Source organism: Acinonyx jubatus, chromosome B1 (assembly GCF_027475565.1).
Source record: "Acinonyx jubatus isolate Ajub_Pintada_27869175 chromosome B1, VMU_Ajub_asm_v1.0, whole genome shotgun sequence".
Taxonomy (NCBI): Eukaryota; Metazoa; Chordata; class Mammalia; order Carnivora; family Felidae; genus Acinonyx; species Acinonyx jubatus.
Genome location: NC_069382.1, coordinates 161,146,961 through 161,166,723, shown reverse-complemented (window position 1 = coordinate 161,166,723; position 19,763 = coordinate 161,146,961). Strand labels below are relative to the sequence as shown.

The 19,763-nt window shown below is 39.1% G+C and overlaps 1 protein-coding gene and 1 non-coding gene across 10 annotated transcripts in view; one reads left to right on the top strand and one right to left on the bottom strand.

The window, feature by feature from the left end:
* The window catches only part of FRYL (FRY like transcription coactivator), a 267,508-nt gene that overhangs the window by 27,320 nt on the left and 220,425 nt on the right, over window positions 1-19,763 (bottom strand). For all 9 annotated transcript variants that reach the window (XR_008296329.1, XM_053217387.1, XM_053217385.1 and 6 more), the window contains 7 exons: window positions 17,339-17,509; window positions 14,982-15,122; window positions 11,438-11,635; window positions 7,141-7,302; window positions 6,936-7,010; window positions 6,414-6,590; window positions 2,331-2,534 (listed from right to left, as the gene is read on the bottom strand). Coding sequence is in view for 8 of the 9 variants with exons in the window: in XM_053217387.1 (XP_053073362.1) it covers window positions 2,331-2,534; window positions 6,414-6,590; window positions 6,936-7,010; window positions 7,141-7,302; window positions 11,438-11,635; window positions 14,982-15,122; window positions 17,339-17,509 (1,128 nt within the window). In the remaining variant the exon portion in view is untranslated. The remainder of the gene's footprint in view (window positions 1-2,330; window positions 2,535-6,413; window positions 6,591-6,935; window positions 7,011-7,140; window positions 7,303-11,437; window positions 11,636-14,981; window positions 15,123-17,338; window positions 17,510-19,763) is intronic.
* Window positions 8,408-8,521, top strand: LOC113600958 (small nucleolar RNA SNORA67). The gene has a single exon (XR_003422075.1). It is a non-coding gene; the product is annotated as a small nucleolar RNA SNORA67 (small nucleolar RNA).

Below are 19,763 nucleotides of genomic sequence, written 5' to 3'. Positions count from 1 at the left end.
CTTCAGTTTGTTTTCTGTTCTTAAGAGTCTCTTGTCATTTGTTTTCCCTCTCTTTTCCCTTCCCCTCTGTTCATGTTTTATTTCTTAAATTTTACACATTAGTGAAATCATATGGTATCTGTCTTTCTCTGACTTATTCACTTAGCATTAATAAACTATATAAATGGCAAGATTTCATTCTTTTTGGTGGCTGAGTAATATTTCATTGTATATATATACCACATCTTCTTTATCCATTCATCAGTCGGTGGACATTTGGACTCTTTCCATAATGTGGCTATTGTTGATAGTGCTGCTATAAACACTGGGGTGCATGTGCCCCTTCGAATCTGTCTTTTTGTATCCTGTGGGTAAATACCTAGTAGTGCAGTTGCTGGGTCATAGGGTGGTTCTATTTTTAACTTTTTGAGGAGCCTCCATGCTGTTCTCCAGAGCAGCTGCACCAGTTTGCATTCCCACCAACGGTGTTAAGAGGGTTTCCCCTTTCTCTGCATCCTCACCAACATCTGTGGTTTACTGTGTTGTTAATTTTAGCCACACTGACAGGTGTGAGGGGCTATCTCATTGTGGTTTCGATTTGTATTTCCCTGGCGATGAGTGATGTTGAGCATCTTTTCATGTGTCTGTTAGCCATCTGGATGTCTTCTTTGGAAAAATGTCTATTCCTGTCTTCTCCCATTTCTTAACTGAATTATTTATTTTTTGGGTGTTGAGTGTGGTAAGTTCTTTATAGATTTTGGATACTAATCCCTTATCAGATATTTACAAGTATCTTCTCCCATTCTGTCGGTTGCCTTTTAGTTTTGTTGACTGTTTCCTTCACTGTAAAGAAGCTTTTTATTTTGATGAGGTCCCAGTAGTCCAGTTTTGCTTTTGTCTCCTTGCTCTGGAGACGTGCTGAGTAAGAAGTTGTTCCGGCCGAGTTCAGAGGGGTTGGTGCCTGTGTTCTCCTCTAGGATTTTGAGGAGACAGGCAGTTCTATCCCATGGCTCTCACGGGAGCAAACCTCTGTTAAGCATTTATTGTAGGCTGGGTGGCCTTCCTCCTCACAAAATTCCCATGAGGCAGACACTATCCAGAGTCCAGTTTTAAAGGGGAAGTTAGGTAGGTTGACCATAGTTACACAGAAGGTTGGCGGCACAATGCCACGGTCTGGCTCCACGGAGGGCTGGTGCCTCCTTCAGTCACTGTTGCCAGTAACTCGATTAAATGAAAATAGTCCCAAGGAGGACGAAGCGTTAGGTGGCATGGATGTGGAGGCAGACGGCTTGGCTCCAGCCTACTTAACTAGTAGCTATGTGTCCTGGGACAAGTGGCTCGTCCTGCAGAATTGCGATAACCGTACTTACTTCATGTGGTTGGGGGGCGGGGTGTTCTGCAGACTAATAGATGCCAAACACCCTTCATAGAGGCTGGGGCATGACAAGCATCCAGTGAGTGGTAACAGTTGCTGTTATTATCATCAGTTGCTGTTCATCATTTAACACTTACATGAGGGTTGACTGAAAGACATCGTGGGACAACAATGAGATGCCCAAATTGGAGAGGTGACCGGAAGCCACGTGCAAACTGGCAACTTCCCATTTTGTTTACAGCCAGAGCAGCCCCTGCCACTCAACACTGCGGCCAGCGCTCCACCAGCCGACTGAACGTGGAGCAAACAGGGGCAAAAGAGAGGGCATGGCTGGGCTCAGTGTGAAAAGGGTATCCCTTGAGAGCTAGGTCAGTGCAGCCTGCTGGCAACACTGATTCCTATCTATGTGCCCCGCGGGGGGCCTTCCATACCTCCTTTCCTCCTGCCATCCCTTTCACTCCCACATTTCTGAGCAGGCAGACTAGCCTTGCGGGCTTCCTTTTCTCATGTTTCACTCACTCTTTAATCTCTGCCATGTAGCCTCTGGGCCACAAGTCGGAACCCCCACATATAACTGACCGGATCTCGAAAGGCACAAAGCTGTGCTCGATCTTTCCACGCCAACCAGCGAAGAAAAGTGGGTGGCGGATAAAGCAGTGTTGGTGTCCACACGGATACCAAAACTACGCGTCACTCAAGATGAGGACCTCTAGAAGTGTCCAGAGCGACTCGCCATCACTAGGAGAGAAGGTAACACTGTCTCAGCTGCTGAAGGGTGTGCGGCATAAACGTAAATGTTGAGTAATGTCATGAACAGCACGCTCCGTTAGCAATGCAACTCTGTATTTTCATTTCGGTGTGTGCGTTTTACCCAAAGTGAAATGAAAATCGGAAAATCCAGAGACAGTAATGACTAAGGTGGAAGTTAAGAGGAGAGTGAGACCAACTGTCGCTGTATGAGAAGGTAAGTGTGTACCATCTGCGTGCGGGACAGTATCTGGCTTGCTGTGAGAGCTGCTTCCTCTTCCGAGGACTCGTCCGTGTCTTCCTGGTTGGTCAGGTTCAGGCTGGGGGTGCTGCTGGAGCACTGGTACTCTTGGAGGGAGGGAGTGTCCCCTTTGTCAATACTGTCCAGTGAGCGCCTGCGGACTCCCCAGTTGAAATTGTCCATACTTTCACCCTGGAAAAGAAAGACATGATCTCTAAGGCCTCAGATACATGTGTATAAATACAGTAAACACAACACACCAGGAAAACATGTACTGAGATGAAAAATACTCAATGCATCATCATAAGCAGAGTTTCAATCAGCCCTTCAATTTCTCGAAACTTTTAAAACATCGTTAAATATTCATATTTAAAGAGATCACAATATTTGGTTGAGCCTGTTTTAACTAAATAATTTTCTTGACCTCCTATATTGTATGACTGGGGACCGACTAAACCTACTGTCTAGGCCATTTCTATTGTAATGCCCAAACACAAATGAGACCACGAAGAAGACGAATACATCACAGACAACGATACATAAACAATCCACAACACCAGGCTGCAACTTACCTGCAGTTCCTGGTTAGCAAAAAGGAAAACACACAGAATTAGAAAGAACGAAGACAAACATTTAAATATACGCTACACTTTTGGGGGAAAACTCTTTGTGATTTCTCAAACCCAAAGACTGATTCAAGCTCTGGATTAAGCTCTGAGTAGAAAGCCAACATGTGATTCAAATTACTTTTTTATGCAAACTATATTATGAAGAAGTCAGAGACAGACACTGAAAACAACATTTCTGTGATACACTTTGCAAACACGAACTTTCAGAAAATCTTCAAGATTTACATAGATTTAATACTTGATACAATGCAAAACTGACTTAAAGTACCCACATTCAGTTGACAACATACAGGGTCACAATTATTTTCGTCTAGAGAATGTTTCTGGCTAAACCCAGTGGCCATTTTTTACTATAAAATAGTCTAAAATCAAGATCAAAGCCATCAAAACATAACTTTTGACAAGTTCAAAAGGTCAAGAGGAAATAGGGCAGATTTCAATTTCACCCCACTTATGGATTTATAGAAGTTATGTTTCTGTTATTCTAAGCTGATCCTCCTTTTGCAAGGATATAATTCTTACACTCGCTCTTAAGCCCTGATATGACAAATGACAATGAGTTGTTGGCCAGCAATATAGGATTTATTTGTGTTCCTTTACTCAAGAGGCACTGGCTAGGATAGAGGTTTTCAAATCCTTTTTTTTTTTTTTTTTAAATAAAGCAAAGCAATACTTATTTCGAATGAAATTTAAAATGGAAGTCAACCGTGCAAAGCTGATGAACTAAACCCAAGCTGCTCTGGCTCCAAAAGGTAACAAGGAGCTCTTTGCCTGCACTCTGGGTACAGCCTTGAAGTCTTAGAAACCCTGCAGGTCAAAGTTCGAAAAGCCACCTTCCTACCAGATATTTCAGTTATTATTATGTAGCACAGTACATAATAATGGCAACAGCCCTAAATATTTGTTTGGTGAATGAATGACTACACACGGGGAGCTTCCAAGGTTGGCAGGTATTTGGGGGGTATTTTAGAAGTTTAATTAACAGTTTCATTTGTTTTGTAGCAAAGTATTTCCTACTACCATGTTTTAAGCAAGACTATATTTAGGTTTTAAAGAATCTCTACTATTTGAATTGTCTAATGATGAGGCATACATGAACACCACCCACCCAAATCACTATGACTTGAATTAAAGACAAAACTACATTAAGCGTCTTTAATTCAATTTGCCAAAGTTCTGTTCAAAATCCATGTTAATTAGTACCTATGTATTAGGGTGTGGGATAAACTTGGAAGCATTTACAGAGGTCTTAAAAAAAAAAGAAGATAAAAAAGCAAACAAAATAAGTAACTTTACCATTGCAAACATGTCAAGATCCTGCCTGCCTTCACAAATTTTAAACTCTCAATTGAAAACAAATAACTGCATTAGAGTTTAGGAGCTGCTCATGCCCTTGTGGTCGGGCAGCAAGGCTCTTCAATCCATCAGACTTTCTTGTCTGATTATTCAAGTCAGTCCTACTTCTTACAACGTGTTTTTGAAACTGGGATGTGAAATCAATTTTAGAGGATGGTGATCTGCCACTTTGGAAAAAAAAATGAAAGAGAATAGGAAATATCAGCGTGCATAACAGCATAGGGTGAGGCTGCATATTCTTTTTATTTTTTTTCAAGTAACCTCTACACCCAGTGTGGGGCCTGAACTCACAACCCCAAGATCATGAGTCACACGCTCCACTGACTGAGCCAGCAAGGTGCCACAAGGCTGCGTATTCTTGAAACTTTCATTTTAAAGGTATGTGTATCTACTTGGATGTGATATAAAATGTATTAAGTATGGATCACAGTAAAAACAAAAACAAAAAAAGTTTAAAAGCCACTGCCCTATGAGGCTGAATAATACTTGCTTGGGGGCTCCTGTGAACCTATCCATGTGTCTTTGGGAACATGTTCATGCCGAGTACAAAGGCAATTGGTTTGACCCTGAGCCACCATGGTTGTACCCTTCTATATGCAAAGGAGGATGAAGCATGTAGGAGGACCTCCTTAAACTGGTCTCCTGTCCACAACTAATGATGTGACACAGCGCAGGCCATTACATTTCATCCCTCCTCACCTATTAGAGCCAAAGGAAACATCCCTTCAAGAGGGTTAATCAATGCATTTGAGTTATGTGAGCGACTTTAAATTCTTTGGAGAAAGATGTGTCAATGACATGGGATGGATACCGGATGACAAGGCATTTTGGGCTTCTCAAATATAGGTATTTGTATACATTTTAGAATGAACACTTTTGAAACTTATGTGACAAACGTTTTAGGTTTAGGAGTTGCAAGTTTAGGGGGATGAGCTACAGGAATAGGTCCCGAAGAGCCTCACAATGTCAGGGCAATCCTGTTCTCTTTGCCACAATGACTATTTCAGAAATTGGCAAATGATCCAGCTTGACCCACTCATGTAACAGGAAGTGTGCTGAGGACGTTTAGGAGAGCAACTTCTTCACTGTTACAAAAGTGACCTTCATTTGCTTTGAACACTGCTGGATGTGGACATAACCATGTGACAGAGACTTGCAGAGAAGGGCGGAGCCTAGCCAACTGCAGAGAAATGATCAGAGACCTCCCTGAGCCACATCTAAATAAGCTATAACCCTCTGGACTACCTCAGTTTTGTAAGCTCGTAAATCCGCCTTTTGAGTCTGATTTTTCATTTCGAAATCATCCAAACTGACACATACCTATCTATTTAATCTAGACTGAATCAACTTAGAGGATAGAGCCCCTTGGTGCTACGTGAAAGGAGTCATTTGAGGGGGCTGGCTACAATACGAAGAAGAAAACAGTGAGGATGTCGCAGGTAGAATCTCGGTCATTTGACACAGTAGAGAGTTCTGGAAAGTCAAAGCCCTCGAAATCATGTGAGTTCATTTAATTTAACTTAGTGTTAAGTGTTTGTACTTATACTTTAAAATAGTGTTAGATAAATTTTAATATAATTTTTTACCATTTTGCTGCATATTAATTTGTCTGTCTCATTTGAAACATAAGCATATCCTAAATTAAAGACATAACTTTGGAAGAAACCCATTTTTCACTTTTTATTTCTTGGGGCAAAGAGTAAGAATTAGACGTTCCTCTTCTGTTTCACACTACTTCTGCTAACTGACCAACCGTACTAGTCACCTTTACTTCCCAATTTAGATTTTTACCTTTAAAAACATTTTTGTTTAATTCGTTTGTTGTTTTAAGTTTTTATTTAATTTCTAGTTAGTTAACATATAGTGTAGTATTAGCTTCAGGAGTAGAATTTAGTGATTAGTCACCTATGTGTAACACCCAGTGCTTATCACAAGTGCCCTCCTTAATGCCCATCACCCATCTAGCCCGATTTTACCTTCTTGACCTCACACTGACCTTAATAAGGAAAGATGCTATGGTCAAACATTTAATTCTCATATACTTGCAACTGTAAGCTATAAATATACGGACTGCCCACATCCTTACCTCTGCATCTTCCAATTCAACATCTAAAAAGTCAAAATCCTTAAAAACGCCAAATTGTTGTTCACTGCTGTTGTCTTCCACGGCCACTTCTTCCTCTTGAATCATGTCTTCTGTTGCAGAAATTAGGCTGGTCTGTTGGTCACCAACTTCCAAATCCTCATTAGAAGAAAATACAACCTAAGGCCCAGCCAAAAAAAAAAAAAAAAAAAAAAAAAAAAGGCCACCCGTCAGCATTGTCACTCTGCTCATGAGACACTGGTGTCCGAAGAGCCACCGCAGGCTTCATCTGTCAAAGAATTCAGAGCTTCAATCTGGTTTTCATGCTAAAGTCGAACTGGTTGAATACTTAATTAATGTAACTTCCAAGTACCATGGAGACCATATCTTTTTCATTCTTAGTTAATGCCATGAAATAAGGGAAGTTAGAAAAGGCAAGCAAGGAGACAGAATAATTTCCATTTTTTTTAATGGAGTAGTAACAGGATTTTTACAGCCTTTATGCATGCAATCATGATTACTCACGGATGGATTCTTTGGAAGGCCAGATTCTGGACCACAGAGAGAAAGCACATTCATTAGCTTTTCTCTTGTTCTTCGCTAAGGGGGAAAAAAAATGCAAATGTTAGGATTACTGATAAGTAAGACAAATTCTCAAGCTGTCATACATACAACAAAATTGATTCTTCTGTAGATGTTCGGTTCTGATTTTTTTTTTTTTTTAATGTACCTGTGATAACTGTGGCCTTTTCCAGCTAACAGGAACCAAGGCATTAGAATTAGAACCAGAAGAAGTAGAAGAAGTACTCCTAGTAACTGCAATAACTTTGGGTTTCCCATTTCTTCCAGCTGCACTATGCTGATCGCCATACTTATTTCCAATGATTGGTGTCTGCAGAGAAACAAAAAGGACAGTGTTCGACTGGGATATTTCACCATAAAGGGGTTAGTAGTGGATCTGTAAGGACTTTTTTTTTTCTTTTTACAAACAACCAAAAAAAAAAAAAAAAAAAAAAAAGCAAAGGAAGATAACAGCATAAAGTAGATGTTACAAAAATCAAATGGAATGATGTCTTTTAAAAAATTAATTTATTTTTTAAAGTTTGTTTGTTTATTTAAGTTATCTCTATACCCAGTGTGGGGCTTGAACTCACGGCCCCAAAATCAAGAGTTGCCTGCTTTGGGCGCCTGGGTGGCTCAGGTGGTTAAGCATCCGACTTCGGCTCAGGTCATGATGTCACAGTTTGTGAGTCTGAGCCCTGCATTGGGCTCTGTGCTGACTGCTCAGAGCTTAGAGCCTGCTTCAGATTCTGTGTCTCCCTCTCTCGCTGCCCCTCCTCTGCTCACACTGTCTCTCTCAAAAATAAATAAACATAAAAAAAAAATTAAAGAGTTGCATACTTCCACTGAGCCAGTCAGGCACCACATGATGTCTTTTTTTTTTTTTTTTAATCAGGAGACTTCACTTCACTGAAAATGACTCCCTGAGAAGATGAGACAATCAGACAGCTCATTCCTATTTTATTATTATCTTCTTAAGTTTATTTATTTATTTTTGAAGTTTTACTTATCTATTTAGAGAGAGAAAGCACAGGCAGGGAGGAGCAGAGAGGGGAGACAGAATCCTAAGCAGGCTCAGCACCAACAGCACAGAACCCAACGCGGGACTTGAACTCACGAACTGAGAAATCATGACCTGAGCTGAGATCAAGAGTCGGACGCCTAACTGACTGCACCACCCAGGTGATTCTTAAGTTTATCTCTTTAGAGAGACAGCATGAGTGGGGTAGGGGCAGAGAGAGAAGGAGGGAGAATTCCAAGTAGGCCGCATGCTGTCAGCACAGAGACTGATGCGGGGCTTGAACTCATGAACTGTGAGATCATGGCCTGAGCCAAGATCAAGAGTCAGATATTTAACCAACTGAACCGCCCAGGCGCCCCTACTTACTCCTATTTTAAATAGGGATCTGCTTTCTTTAAAAAAAAAAAAACACCATCTTCATGCCCCTCTTCAGGAAAGTAGCAACTTGGAATAAAATCTGGCACACCTTAGGTTGCTGGGTAAGAGGGGATGTTTGTTTCCTTTGCCTTCCTGTGGCTGCCTAGCACATACATTTCAGTCTCTTCTGAATAGACTGTGTGCTCTTCTCATTGCCATGCTGAAGTTGTCCTCTCCCCTGACCTAGGCCAGAGGCACTGATGTGCGATAGGTTTCTTTAGTCATCAACTGTGACCTTCCCACCAGCAGGGAAAACTACATCCACGGACTCGGTCGTGGTGAATGATTTGGCCATAAGAGTGTGGCTGTCAACATGGTGACAAAAGAGGACTCTTCGAGACACTGAGACCTTCTACAACACCTCCATTGAGGAGATGCCCCTCAGTGTTGCTGACCTTATCTGAGGGGCTGTCCTGCGACCTAACCCTACCCGAGGTTCAGTCCTTAGGGGGCTGAAGAGCAGCAGGAACGGGGAGGGAAGGGAGCCTAAGGATGGACTTCTCATTTTTCCCCCTTTGACTAAACGTCACTTTTTGAAGCAAAAAAAAAAACCAGAAACAAAACCAAAAATCCACCACCTTCATATCCCCCACCATGATTATGAAATATATCCTCTTTGAAAGCTCAGAAAATATTAAAGTGATTTAAAACAAAAAACAAAAAACCACCTGTCATCTTACCACTCAGATTTAATCTATTACCATTTTGGTGTTTTTTCAATGCATACTGTTCTATGTGCTTTTGCAAATATTCAAGCTGGGTAACAACTCCAAAGAGGAAGGGATCCATGTAGCTTCTCCCTACAAATCTGATGTGTAACATTTCCAAGTTTGTTTCGGTAAAAATTCTATGCTCATCCACAATTCATCTGTATTTATTCTGGCTTTGTGAAGCATCTTGAATTTACATCTGAAAATCATATTCAAGCTCATTTGCATGTCACACGGTTCCTTTATGACGTGGTTCCTGCTGCTCTCCCTAACCTCGACGTCTATCACACCCACCCTCACTTTACACTCCAGCAAACCTGAACTTGCTATTGTGTTCCAAACACACCTTGCCTTTAGGGACCTGTGTTTTGGCACATGCTGCCCCCCCCCCCACCCCCGCCTTTGAATGGAATATTCACCAACCAAACCCATGGTCATCTTTTAATGGGGACTCCAGACCTCCAAGGAGGCCTTCTCTGACGCCACACATCTGGGTAATTATACTTGGACATTTGCCATGTGTTGGTGATTTGTTTACGTGGCTGTCTTCCCTAGTGCACGTGAGTCCCCTAGACCTTGTGCGATTCATCTCTGCTCCTCTACTCCAATGCCTATACACAGCAGGTACTTAGTAATCTTTGAAGCAACAAATTGAAATTAAGTATATCAAGTGTTTTTGAGAATTCTTATCACTGCTTTGGACAAGATAATTAAGTTACAATTTCTGACTCAGAAGACACAGGAAAGCCCGGTTTCTTTATCAGATTCTTATACTATGTGCTTCAGGACAGAAATTCTGATATTAACTAAAAAATTAGCAACAAACACAGTTTCTATCTAAAAAACACAACCCATAAAGATTTGGATAAATTCTAACACCAAGACTGAACAGCAAAACATTTTTTAAATCTATATGATTCTAATCAATAATATTAAAGAAATTAGGTCTTCCATTTTTATCTTTCTCAACTTCCCTGCAATCGTTGTTCAGTAACTTCCTTCTCGAAAAATTCCTTCTTTGGCTTCTAAAAGACCACTTTAATGGCTCCAAGGCCAGTAAGAATGGGCTCAGGTGCTGGAAAAAAAACAAAACTGGGGGTTTCCACCAAGAGCCAAACATTTTTATGTGAGATTTGTGTTAATATGTGACATAGTCAAGGGCCCAGGTTCCCTTCTGCACTGGTGGACCCTGCCTCTCTCTCCCTTTAAAATACTGGGCTTTTCAGGTCTTAGTTTATTTTAGCCTTATTTTTCCTTTCACAATTTTAACTGCCCACTTATAAAACATTGAAGACCTTACATTGTTACTTCCACCCCAGTTTTCTCCTAAAACATAAACTCTAATTGCCTCCTAGGCAGCTCCACTGGTAGGTTCTTAGTTCAGAGTTAGTATATCCAAGGCTGATCTCCTCACTCTTCCCTTCCTGCCAAGATCTGTTCTCCTTGCCTTCCCCTTCTCTCTCAAAGGTACCAACATTCAGCCAGTTGTCGAAGCAATGTCCTTGATGCCTCTTCCTCACTCAGTACTTCCTCTCCTTCCCATCAAGATGTTTATGACTTCCTTAGTCATTCTGAAAACCATCCCTTCCCTTTTCATTTTCTCTGCAACTGCCTAGAGACATGCCAACATGACCTTTTAATTATTCTAACAGATTCCTTATTGACTTGCCTCCTCTCCACCTGGTCTATTTTTCCATCCTGGTCTATTTTTTCCATCCTGTTGCCAGAGTAAACTTCCCCAAATGCAAATCCTACAATTTCCACTCCAGTTAAAAATCCTTTAAGAGTTCCCACTGCTTCAAGATAAAACCATCCTGTTATGATGCATGCAAGATCCCTAATGATCTTGCCTCTTCCTCTGCCTTCGGCTTCATCTACCATCATACTCTACACTTGCATTCTCTATAGTCTGTGCTCAAGATATGGCACAAATTGGAAATTTCCAGAATACCATGCTTTCTCACACTACGAGGCTTCATTCACACATGCTGCTTTTTCCTGCATTAATCTCCTGTTCCCAAGCTTCCATATATGCTTGCCTAGGGCTACTTTATCTTTCAACACCACATCAGGTTAGAGGTACACGCTGTATCTTCCTACAGTACTTTTAACTTACTTCCAGCTAAAGCACTTATCACAATGTTTATTTACCCATTGACCCAAGAGATTGTATGCTTCCCAAGGACAGGCCTTTTTACCACCCCCACCCCAATTTCAAAGCACCTATCACAACGTCTCCTACTGAGTATGCGCTTAATCGATGCTTGTCGGATGAGTGAGTAAATGAACAAATGAAAATTTCAAACAGAGCACCTTACCTCAGATATATCAAAATGAAAATCTAAGGTCTTCCCAGGCAACTCCTTGGAGACATTATTAAAAATCTTGGTGAAGGATATTTCAGGAGAACCTAGATCTCCTCCATAGGTCTTGGGGATATCGTTGGGCACAACGAGACTTGCAGAGCGAGAGACCACCAGTTTTAATATGTTAAGGGCTTCCTTCCAGTAAGGACTCTGTTTTCAAAAAAATAATGCACATATAAAAAGTATAAATATATATTTAAGAACCAAAATTTAGTGTACACTGTAGACAATGAAAATATTATTTCTGCAACAACTTCTGTAAATCATTCGCTTTTACTTTCAGGTCCTTAGCAGAGGATCTGAGTTACGAAAGTTAAGAAAATTATTATTTCTACTGTCAGATTTTTGAGACATCCTATACGTTACAACGCTACCAATTCAGAATTGGTATTGCATTTCTCCTAATCGGTGCTTCACAAATATTAATTTAATTTAGGAAGTCTAATAGAGTAATCTGGCAGTAGGTTAAACAAAGGGGTTGTATGTACGTGAACTTTCTAGATAAATGAAGTTTATGCTTTCAGACTCTAAACTTTAAATAAGTCTTTTTTGAAGTCTTGGAGGCAAATAATTTTTATTTATTTATTTTTTAACATTTATTTATTTTTTGAGACAGAGAGAGAGAGACAGAGCATGAACAGGGGAGGGGCAGAGAGAGAGGGAGACACAGAATCGGAAGCAGGCTCCAGGCTCTGGGCCATCAGCCCAGAGCCCGACGCGGGGCTCGAACTCACCGACCGCAAGATCGTGACCTGAGCTGAAGTCGGACACTTAACCGACTGAGCCACCCAGGCGCCCCAAGGCAAATAATTTTTAATGCCTACTTACTTTCTTTTTCAGACACAAAAATATTTTAAAAACTAAAAAGAATTTAGATTTTTTTCTCCATGACCCAAGCCCAAATCTGAAGGGTAGGATCGGAATGATTCCTAATTTTGATTAATCATTACATCTAAACTGATGTTCTCAGGAGTTACTGAGTTGTATAGGGTGAGTTTTTTCCCCCTACAATATGGTGGCTATGTTCTTTGAGTTATTTTTCTGCTTTCAGTTTTTGTGTATTTCGACCAACATAATTTAAAATGATTTACATGGCAGATGTACCTGTAAATATTAAAGAATTAATGTTTATCCTGTTAACGGTGATAATGTTAATATGGTTATATTATTTTAAAAGTCCTTATCTTTTAGAGAAACTTAAAAATTATGTATGAATAAAATGGTATGATGTCTGGGATTTGCTTCAACATAATCCGGAGGGGTAATAGGAGTGAAGAGAATAGAAATGAAACAGAATAATGAGTTGATTGCTGAGCTGTGTGATGGGTACAAAAGGAAGCATTCATTACATATTCTAGTTTTATATTTATTTGAAATTTTCTACAGTAAAAAGGTTTTTAAAAAGCTAAAAAAAAGATGTACTTGTAGAGAAGAAAAATCAATTTCTAATAAAGAATTTACAGTATTTTTCTGCCATCTGTTGAAAAGCATACACGTCAAAAAACCTTTTTTTCTGATTTATGGTAACATAATCACATCTCAACCTTGTGCTATACATATTGTTTCACAGCTGACCATTCTGTCAACGACCAAAAGTAAGTGAAAAATCTTTGGCAGAACTGAGTTATCCAATATGTTTAATAACCTCTTGATATGAAGACACCTAAAGCACAAAATATTTAATAAATATAAAAATGTCCACATAGATTGTGACATTTTAAGTACATCTTTTTTTTTTTTTAACGTTTTATTTATTTTTGAGACAGAGAGAGACAGAGCATGAACGGGGGAGGGGCAGAGAGAGAAGGAGACACAGAATCGGAAGCAGGCTCCAGGCTCTGAGCCATCAGCCCAGAGCCCGACGCGGGGCTCGAATGCACGGACCGCGAGATTGTGACCTGAGCCGAAGTCGGCCGCTTAACCGACTGAGCCACCCAGGTGCACCAAGTACATCATTTTTTTAAAGTAGTTTATATTTAACAAAGTTATGACTAGGTAGACATCATCATTTTTTTCTGACAGAAATAATTAGAAGCTCTCGGCATTGCAAAAAGCTAAAACTTTTTCAGAGATGTTTCTATAAAGTATATTGGTAGTTGTGCCTAAAATACAAAAGATTATCAGGAGGAGCTCCATTCTGTGAAATGTTTAATGTCTGAATAAAGCAGATGTCACCTAACCATGATGACCTGTCAGCTAAATATGACTTCGGTTTACACAAGAGTCAAAAATAAATTTGGGTCAACATTTTGAAATTAGGAGATTTTACAGAAAAACCCACATTTCCAGTTTCTCTTTAAAAGTTAGAAGTTCTGGCTGCCCTGCATTCTGTATTCCAACATGGCAGCCAGGAGGGGAAGCTAAGTTGTGCTGTTCCTTTTAGATGGGGAGTGTGCCTTCACTTAGTCAGAAATCTATGCCCTCATATGGTTACTTGCTTGCCCAGTGGACACGTGAGCTTGTGGTTCTGAATATAAAATAATGCATCTGCATTTTTTTAAATTAGTAATTCAATGTGGTGTGTGTCTCTATGGGAGACCCAGCAAACACTTGATGAGTTAACTTCTTATACCTTAAGAAGAAAAGAAAAATGTGCTTTAGAAAAAAATACATACAATTGTTATTTGGTGAAGCCTCTCATTCAGAGAGAAGATAGAGAAAATAAACAGGGTCACCAAAGAATTTTAACGTTATTTGCATTCACTGATCTTCAAGGGAATATAAAAGGAATCTGGATTACTGAACGGAATAATGGAAACCAATAGCATTTTATTACTTTCAGATATGGGCTAAGACAAATTCATCGCTAACCAAGTATTTCCATTTGTAAGTTTTGCTTTCTTGAATGCAAATATAACTGGGGTAGAAACAAAAATCTTAATCTGTTAAGGCTCTTAAAGAGTTTGCTCTCTTTGATAAGTTGTATCCACAACACTGCTCTGCTCAGCAAGACCTTTCTTAACAGATAATTGAAAGGTGAAATTCAGTACAGACCAGACTGACTTACCATCATTTACGTGGTTTAAACCAAGTCTGATTTCCTACTTTCTAAGTATCTGGGCTCCTTCTATCAGACACAGAAAATACCTCTAAAATACAGACTCTACAAAGAGCTCTTCTGTTTCTAAACGTAGTACCTGTTCATTATTAGTATCTGGTTAGTAGCGGGTACAGAAGAGTCACAAGTATACTGTCCGGAGGTGATGACAGCTGCCACTCACGTACATTCTTTCCAGCCACTACTGACATGTGTATTCAGAGATGTAACGATTAATCAAAATTGGAACTCACACCAATCCTGCCATTCCGAGTTTGCTTTTTGTCACTTACATGAAGAACATTTTTTCCATGTCATAAGTGTTCCTGGAAACATGACTTAGGGACTAACTACTTCCCTATTCTTGGACCTTTCAAGTGTTTTGTTTTTTGTTTTTTTTTTTATGATCATAGCATTGTTTTACAAGGAATTCTATACATAAATTTTGTGGTCACTCACCTGTACATATTTACCAATAATCTTTATGATCTCCAGATTAAACTGCTTGACTGGGGCAGCAGAGAGGTCAATATGGCTCAAAAGACTATAGATGATCTGTAGTAATGACTGCTGCATGCTGGACAATCCTTTCTCTAACAGCTAAAAGTAATATAAAGAGTATAATTTCATGAGGTTAAGGAAAATTCAGTATTTATATTTATGATGCTGAAAAACAGAATAGATTTAATCCATGATTTTATGGTTAGATGATCAGAAATCCAGAGACTAATAAATAACAAAGGTAAAAGACAGTGTCTTATTACCATCACTTGTCCTCGGTTCAGAAAGGATCAATAGATAATTATTTTTATCTTAATCTTAGTGTTTTCCTTCATTTCCTGAGCTAATTTGAGTTAAACACCACTTATTCTAGGTTAAGAAAAAAACCATCATACCACCATCACCAAAGAATAACTATCCCCAAACCATTCATAACAGCCACTTGTTAACTATGTGATCTTAGACAAGTTTCTTAACCTCTGAGCCATGATTTTTTTTTAAATAATAATCACACTATCTACTTTATATTGTTTGCAGGACAATTAAATATATGTGGTTCTAAATATACACAACTAGTTTCAGTACTGTTGTTAGGAATAATTTCAGAATTAACAATAATAATAAAACAAGGAGAGTAACATTTGGGGCAAAGCATTCTCTCTATAGAGTGAAAAAATGTCACCACACGAGGTATATACAGGCTGTCCTGTGCCAGTTCCAGACTTCATGACCCCATGATTGGAGAAGCAGTGCTACCTTAGTGGTGAGCTTGATGGTGGCACCAACGTGAAGCTGGTCTAAGGAGCATAAACTCAAAGCCGATAAGAACAGGCTTAGGAAGTTGCCCTTGGTTTTATGTCGGCTATTGTCCTAAGGGTGTAAGATAAACCTAGAGACCTGTATTTATTCAGGTTAGAAAGCTGTCACACAGTTCACATCGTCAGTTCACCTTTTTTTTTTTTTTTAAGATTTTTTATTTTTTTAAAGTAATCTCTATACCCAATGTGGGCCTCGAACTCACAAACCCGAGATCAAGAGTTGCGTGCTCCACTTACTGAGCCAGCCAGGCACCGCTCTCTGCCATCATCAGCTCTCTTAAATGTAAGGTTGATGGGAGCAAACCTATCAAACCAACACCTTAAAAATGCACACCAGTCCGAAACTGGTTTTTATGATAGTCCTAAAGCATTCTGTGTTCTATATCAACATCAGGGATATAGCTGTTAAATAGTGTTTTCAGCCATATTTAAAATACCTATTGAGTTATGAATAATTTTTTAAGTTTATACAGTGTTTTAGGGTTAATTTTTAGAGGTCAGTTTTTAAAAAGGAAGGTATCACTTTATTATAAGCGGACAAAAATTTTTAGTGAGTAGGAATTTCTTCCTTTTGAGATTCTTTGTGGATTATCTACTCAATAATTTATTTTTTAGGCATGAAGTTACTTTCTCACCAACCAAATTAACTTTTTCAAAAAAATGTTCATTTCTTTTGAGAGACAGAGTGCATGCGAGCAGGGGTATAGAAAGTGAGGGAGAGAGAGAATCCCAGGGAGGCTCCATGCTTAGCCTGGAGTCAAATAAATGTAGGCCTTGATCTCGTGACTGGGAGATCACGACCTGAGCCGATATCAAGAGTTGGCTGCTCAACCAACTGAGCCACCCAGGCACCCTGATATTAACTTTTTATGATATTGTAGGGCTAGTGTTTTTGTAATTCCATCTTTAGCCACTCAAATCATATCTTAGATCAGGGAGCAAACATATTATCAAAATAAGAACTTACCCAGCAAAAATGCCTTTGCACGCCATTTTATTCTAGAAAGGATTTCACAGTCAAGAACTAATTTTTCACAAACAAAAAATTATAACCATTCTCTAGGATCAAGACCACTGAAAACCCATTTCTTAGTTGAAATAAAGGTGTAGTTTACATTATTTTGAGTTTTATGTCACTTAAGGACAGTGAATATGAAAATATATTTAAGTGTTAATATATTTATTTAATATTTTAAATAAAAGGTAAAGTTTATCTTATTTTGAGTTGATATTACTTGAGGACAGTGAATGAGAAAATAAACACTGAAAATGAAAATTAAAACAAAAAAACCCTTTATACTTGAAAGTATGCTTTATACTTTCTTTATACTGGAAAGGAATTACCCATATTTTACTTTTAAAAAATGTTATCTGTATTCACTTTCAAACACAATTTAAAGATTAATTAGTATCAGTACTGCTTCTAGAAATAAATCTACATGAAAATTTTGCCACAGTTAAAAAAATTACATTTTTTTTTTTTTTTGATAAATTTACCTCTGCAAGATAAGTCACAAGATTAAATGTAGTATCTGAGAAGGAATCATGCAGATATCTACATACTACGTTGATCCAGTTAGAACAGTCTCTGGAATATGTGTGTGTACTATACAAACTCATCATGTGAGCCAGATTGACCAGCGCTGGGCATTTCTCTTCTGCACACACCTAAAAAACAAAGAAAATAGTGTCATTCACCCCAAATAAAGGCAATTTAAGGTTTAAACTTGATTTTATACTAAATGTATTTATTAAAAAATTTAGAGGTAGGTGTTGAAGCTTTAACGCATTTTATTTTAATCCAGTAGAAAAGTTAAGTAAGAGAGGACAAGAAAAGAGGAAAAAAAGCACAAGGTATTCCTGAGGCTCTGTAAAACTGCCTTTGGTAAAACCCCTACATAGTTTTGTAAATGCTACATATCATTTTATAACTGTTTTGTAAAATCCCTGCATGGTTCAGTGCACAATAACGGAACAGGCAGTCTCCACTGAGGAGTTTGCAGCCAGGTTGGGACCAGCCCCAGACCTTCCCTTCCCTGTGCCCCCCTCCCCACCCCTTCAGGGGAGCAGTCAACTGCAGAGCCGCTCACATGTGTGACATATTCAAAAGACTCTACGGGAGCTCTGATAGAGCTAAGTCCTGTACCTGCAGTGAATGACAGACAACCTGTAGGATAGACCCCAAACTGCTCTTCAGGAAATAAGCTCCTAAGGTCCTTGGCCAGTAATTTAATGTCACTTCAAAATGTATTGACCTCCTAGAATTTGTTTGATACAACATTATGGAAACTGAATCCATAAATGTTTGTGGGGGATGCCTGGGTGGCTTAGTCGGTTGAATGTCCAACTTCGGCTCAGGACGTTCATGGGATCGAGCCCAATATCACACTTTGCGTTGACAACGTGGAGCCTGTTTGGGATTTTCTGTCTCTCCCTCTCTCTGCCCCTCCCCTGCTCATGCTTGCTCTGTCTCTCTCTCAAAAATAAACATTAAAAAACAAAAATGTTTGGGAGGATCTTACTGATCACATGTACCTTGTTTGCTTGTTCCCTGAGTTACTGGTGAGGATGTTCCTTAGTCTGCTCTGGGGGGCACCTGAATAATGCAGAACTGGGGAAAGGGCCACACTACTCTTTCATTCCCACCTATCACAGAGCTGTCCCTGAAATACCGTCTACTTTTCCGTTTTTCATTTTCCTCATTTATTCTACCATCTAATTGATGTTTTGTTATGTATTTTCACAAACCTAGAACATTTATTTATTTATTTAAAAATTTTTTTATGTTTATTTATTTTTGAGAGAGACAGAGTGCAAGCAGGGGACGAGCAGAGAGAGGGAGACACAGAATCCGAAGCAGGCTCCAGGCTCTGAGCTGTCAGCACAGAGCCCAACGCAGGGCTGGAACCCACAAGGGTGAGTGAGATCATGACCTGAGCTGAAATCGGAGGCTCAACTGACTGAGCCACCCAGGCACCCCAAACCTAGAGCATTTATTAAAGAAAGTATGGTTGACCCTTCAACAACATGGGATTTAACTGTGTGGGTCCACTTATATGTGGATTCTTTTCGGTAAGTATAGTACAGTACTGTAAGCCTATTTTCTCTTCTTATGATTTTCTTAGTAACATTTTCTTTGCTCTAGCTTACTTTATTGTAAGAATACAGTATACATATAGTATACAAAATATGTGTTAATTGACCTGTTTGTGTTATTGGTAGGGCTTACAGTCAACAGTAGGATATTAGTAATTATGTTTTGGGGGAGTAAAAAGTCATATGTGATTTTCAACTGTGCGGGGGGGGGGGGGTTGGTGCCCATAACCCCTGTGTTGTTCAAGGTCAACTGCAGAAAATTACCTTTTAAAATACATATATTTTTCAACTTTCAGATGAATATAACTATTACTTTGATTCATCATGAGGACATTATCATTGGATAGACCTGAAATATGAAGATATGTAAGGCTGTGAAGACCACGAAAAGTAACTTAAAAGCTGCTTAATAAAATTATTTAAAGTAGTTAGCTTCATGTATTACCCTTTTACCTATAAAACATACACTAGGAAGAAAATAAATTTATGTTTCTCATTTGTATTTCAAAATATAATTAATCATCTATTTTTTTAAATCACATAATTTTATCATTTCACCATTTGTTATTTTTTAGGAATAGTTTTTATATTTTAAAATAAGTTCTTTTTGATTTTTTTTAGAAAAAGAGAATGTGAGCAGGGAGAGGGGCAGAGGGAGAGACAGAGAATCATAAGCAGGGCTCCATCCCACGACCCAGGGATCATGCGTGACCTGAGCCAAAATCAGGAGCTGGATGCTGAACCGACTCAGCCGCCCAGGTGCCCCATTAAAGTAATTTCTGTAAAGTAAAATTTTAAAGTGTGTATCTTCCTGAAAAATCCTTCT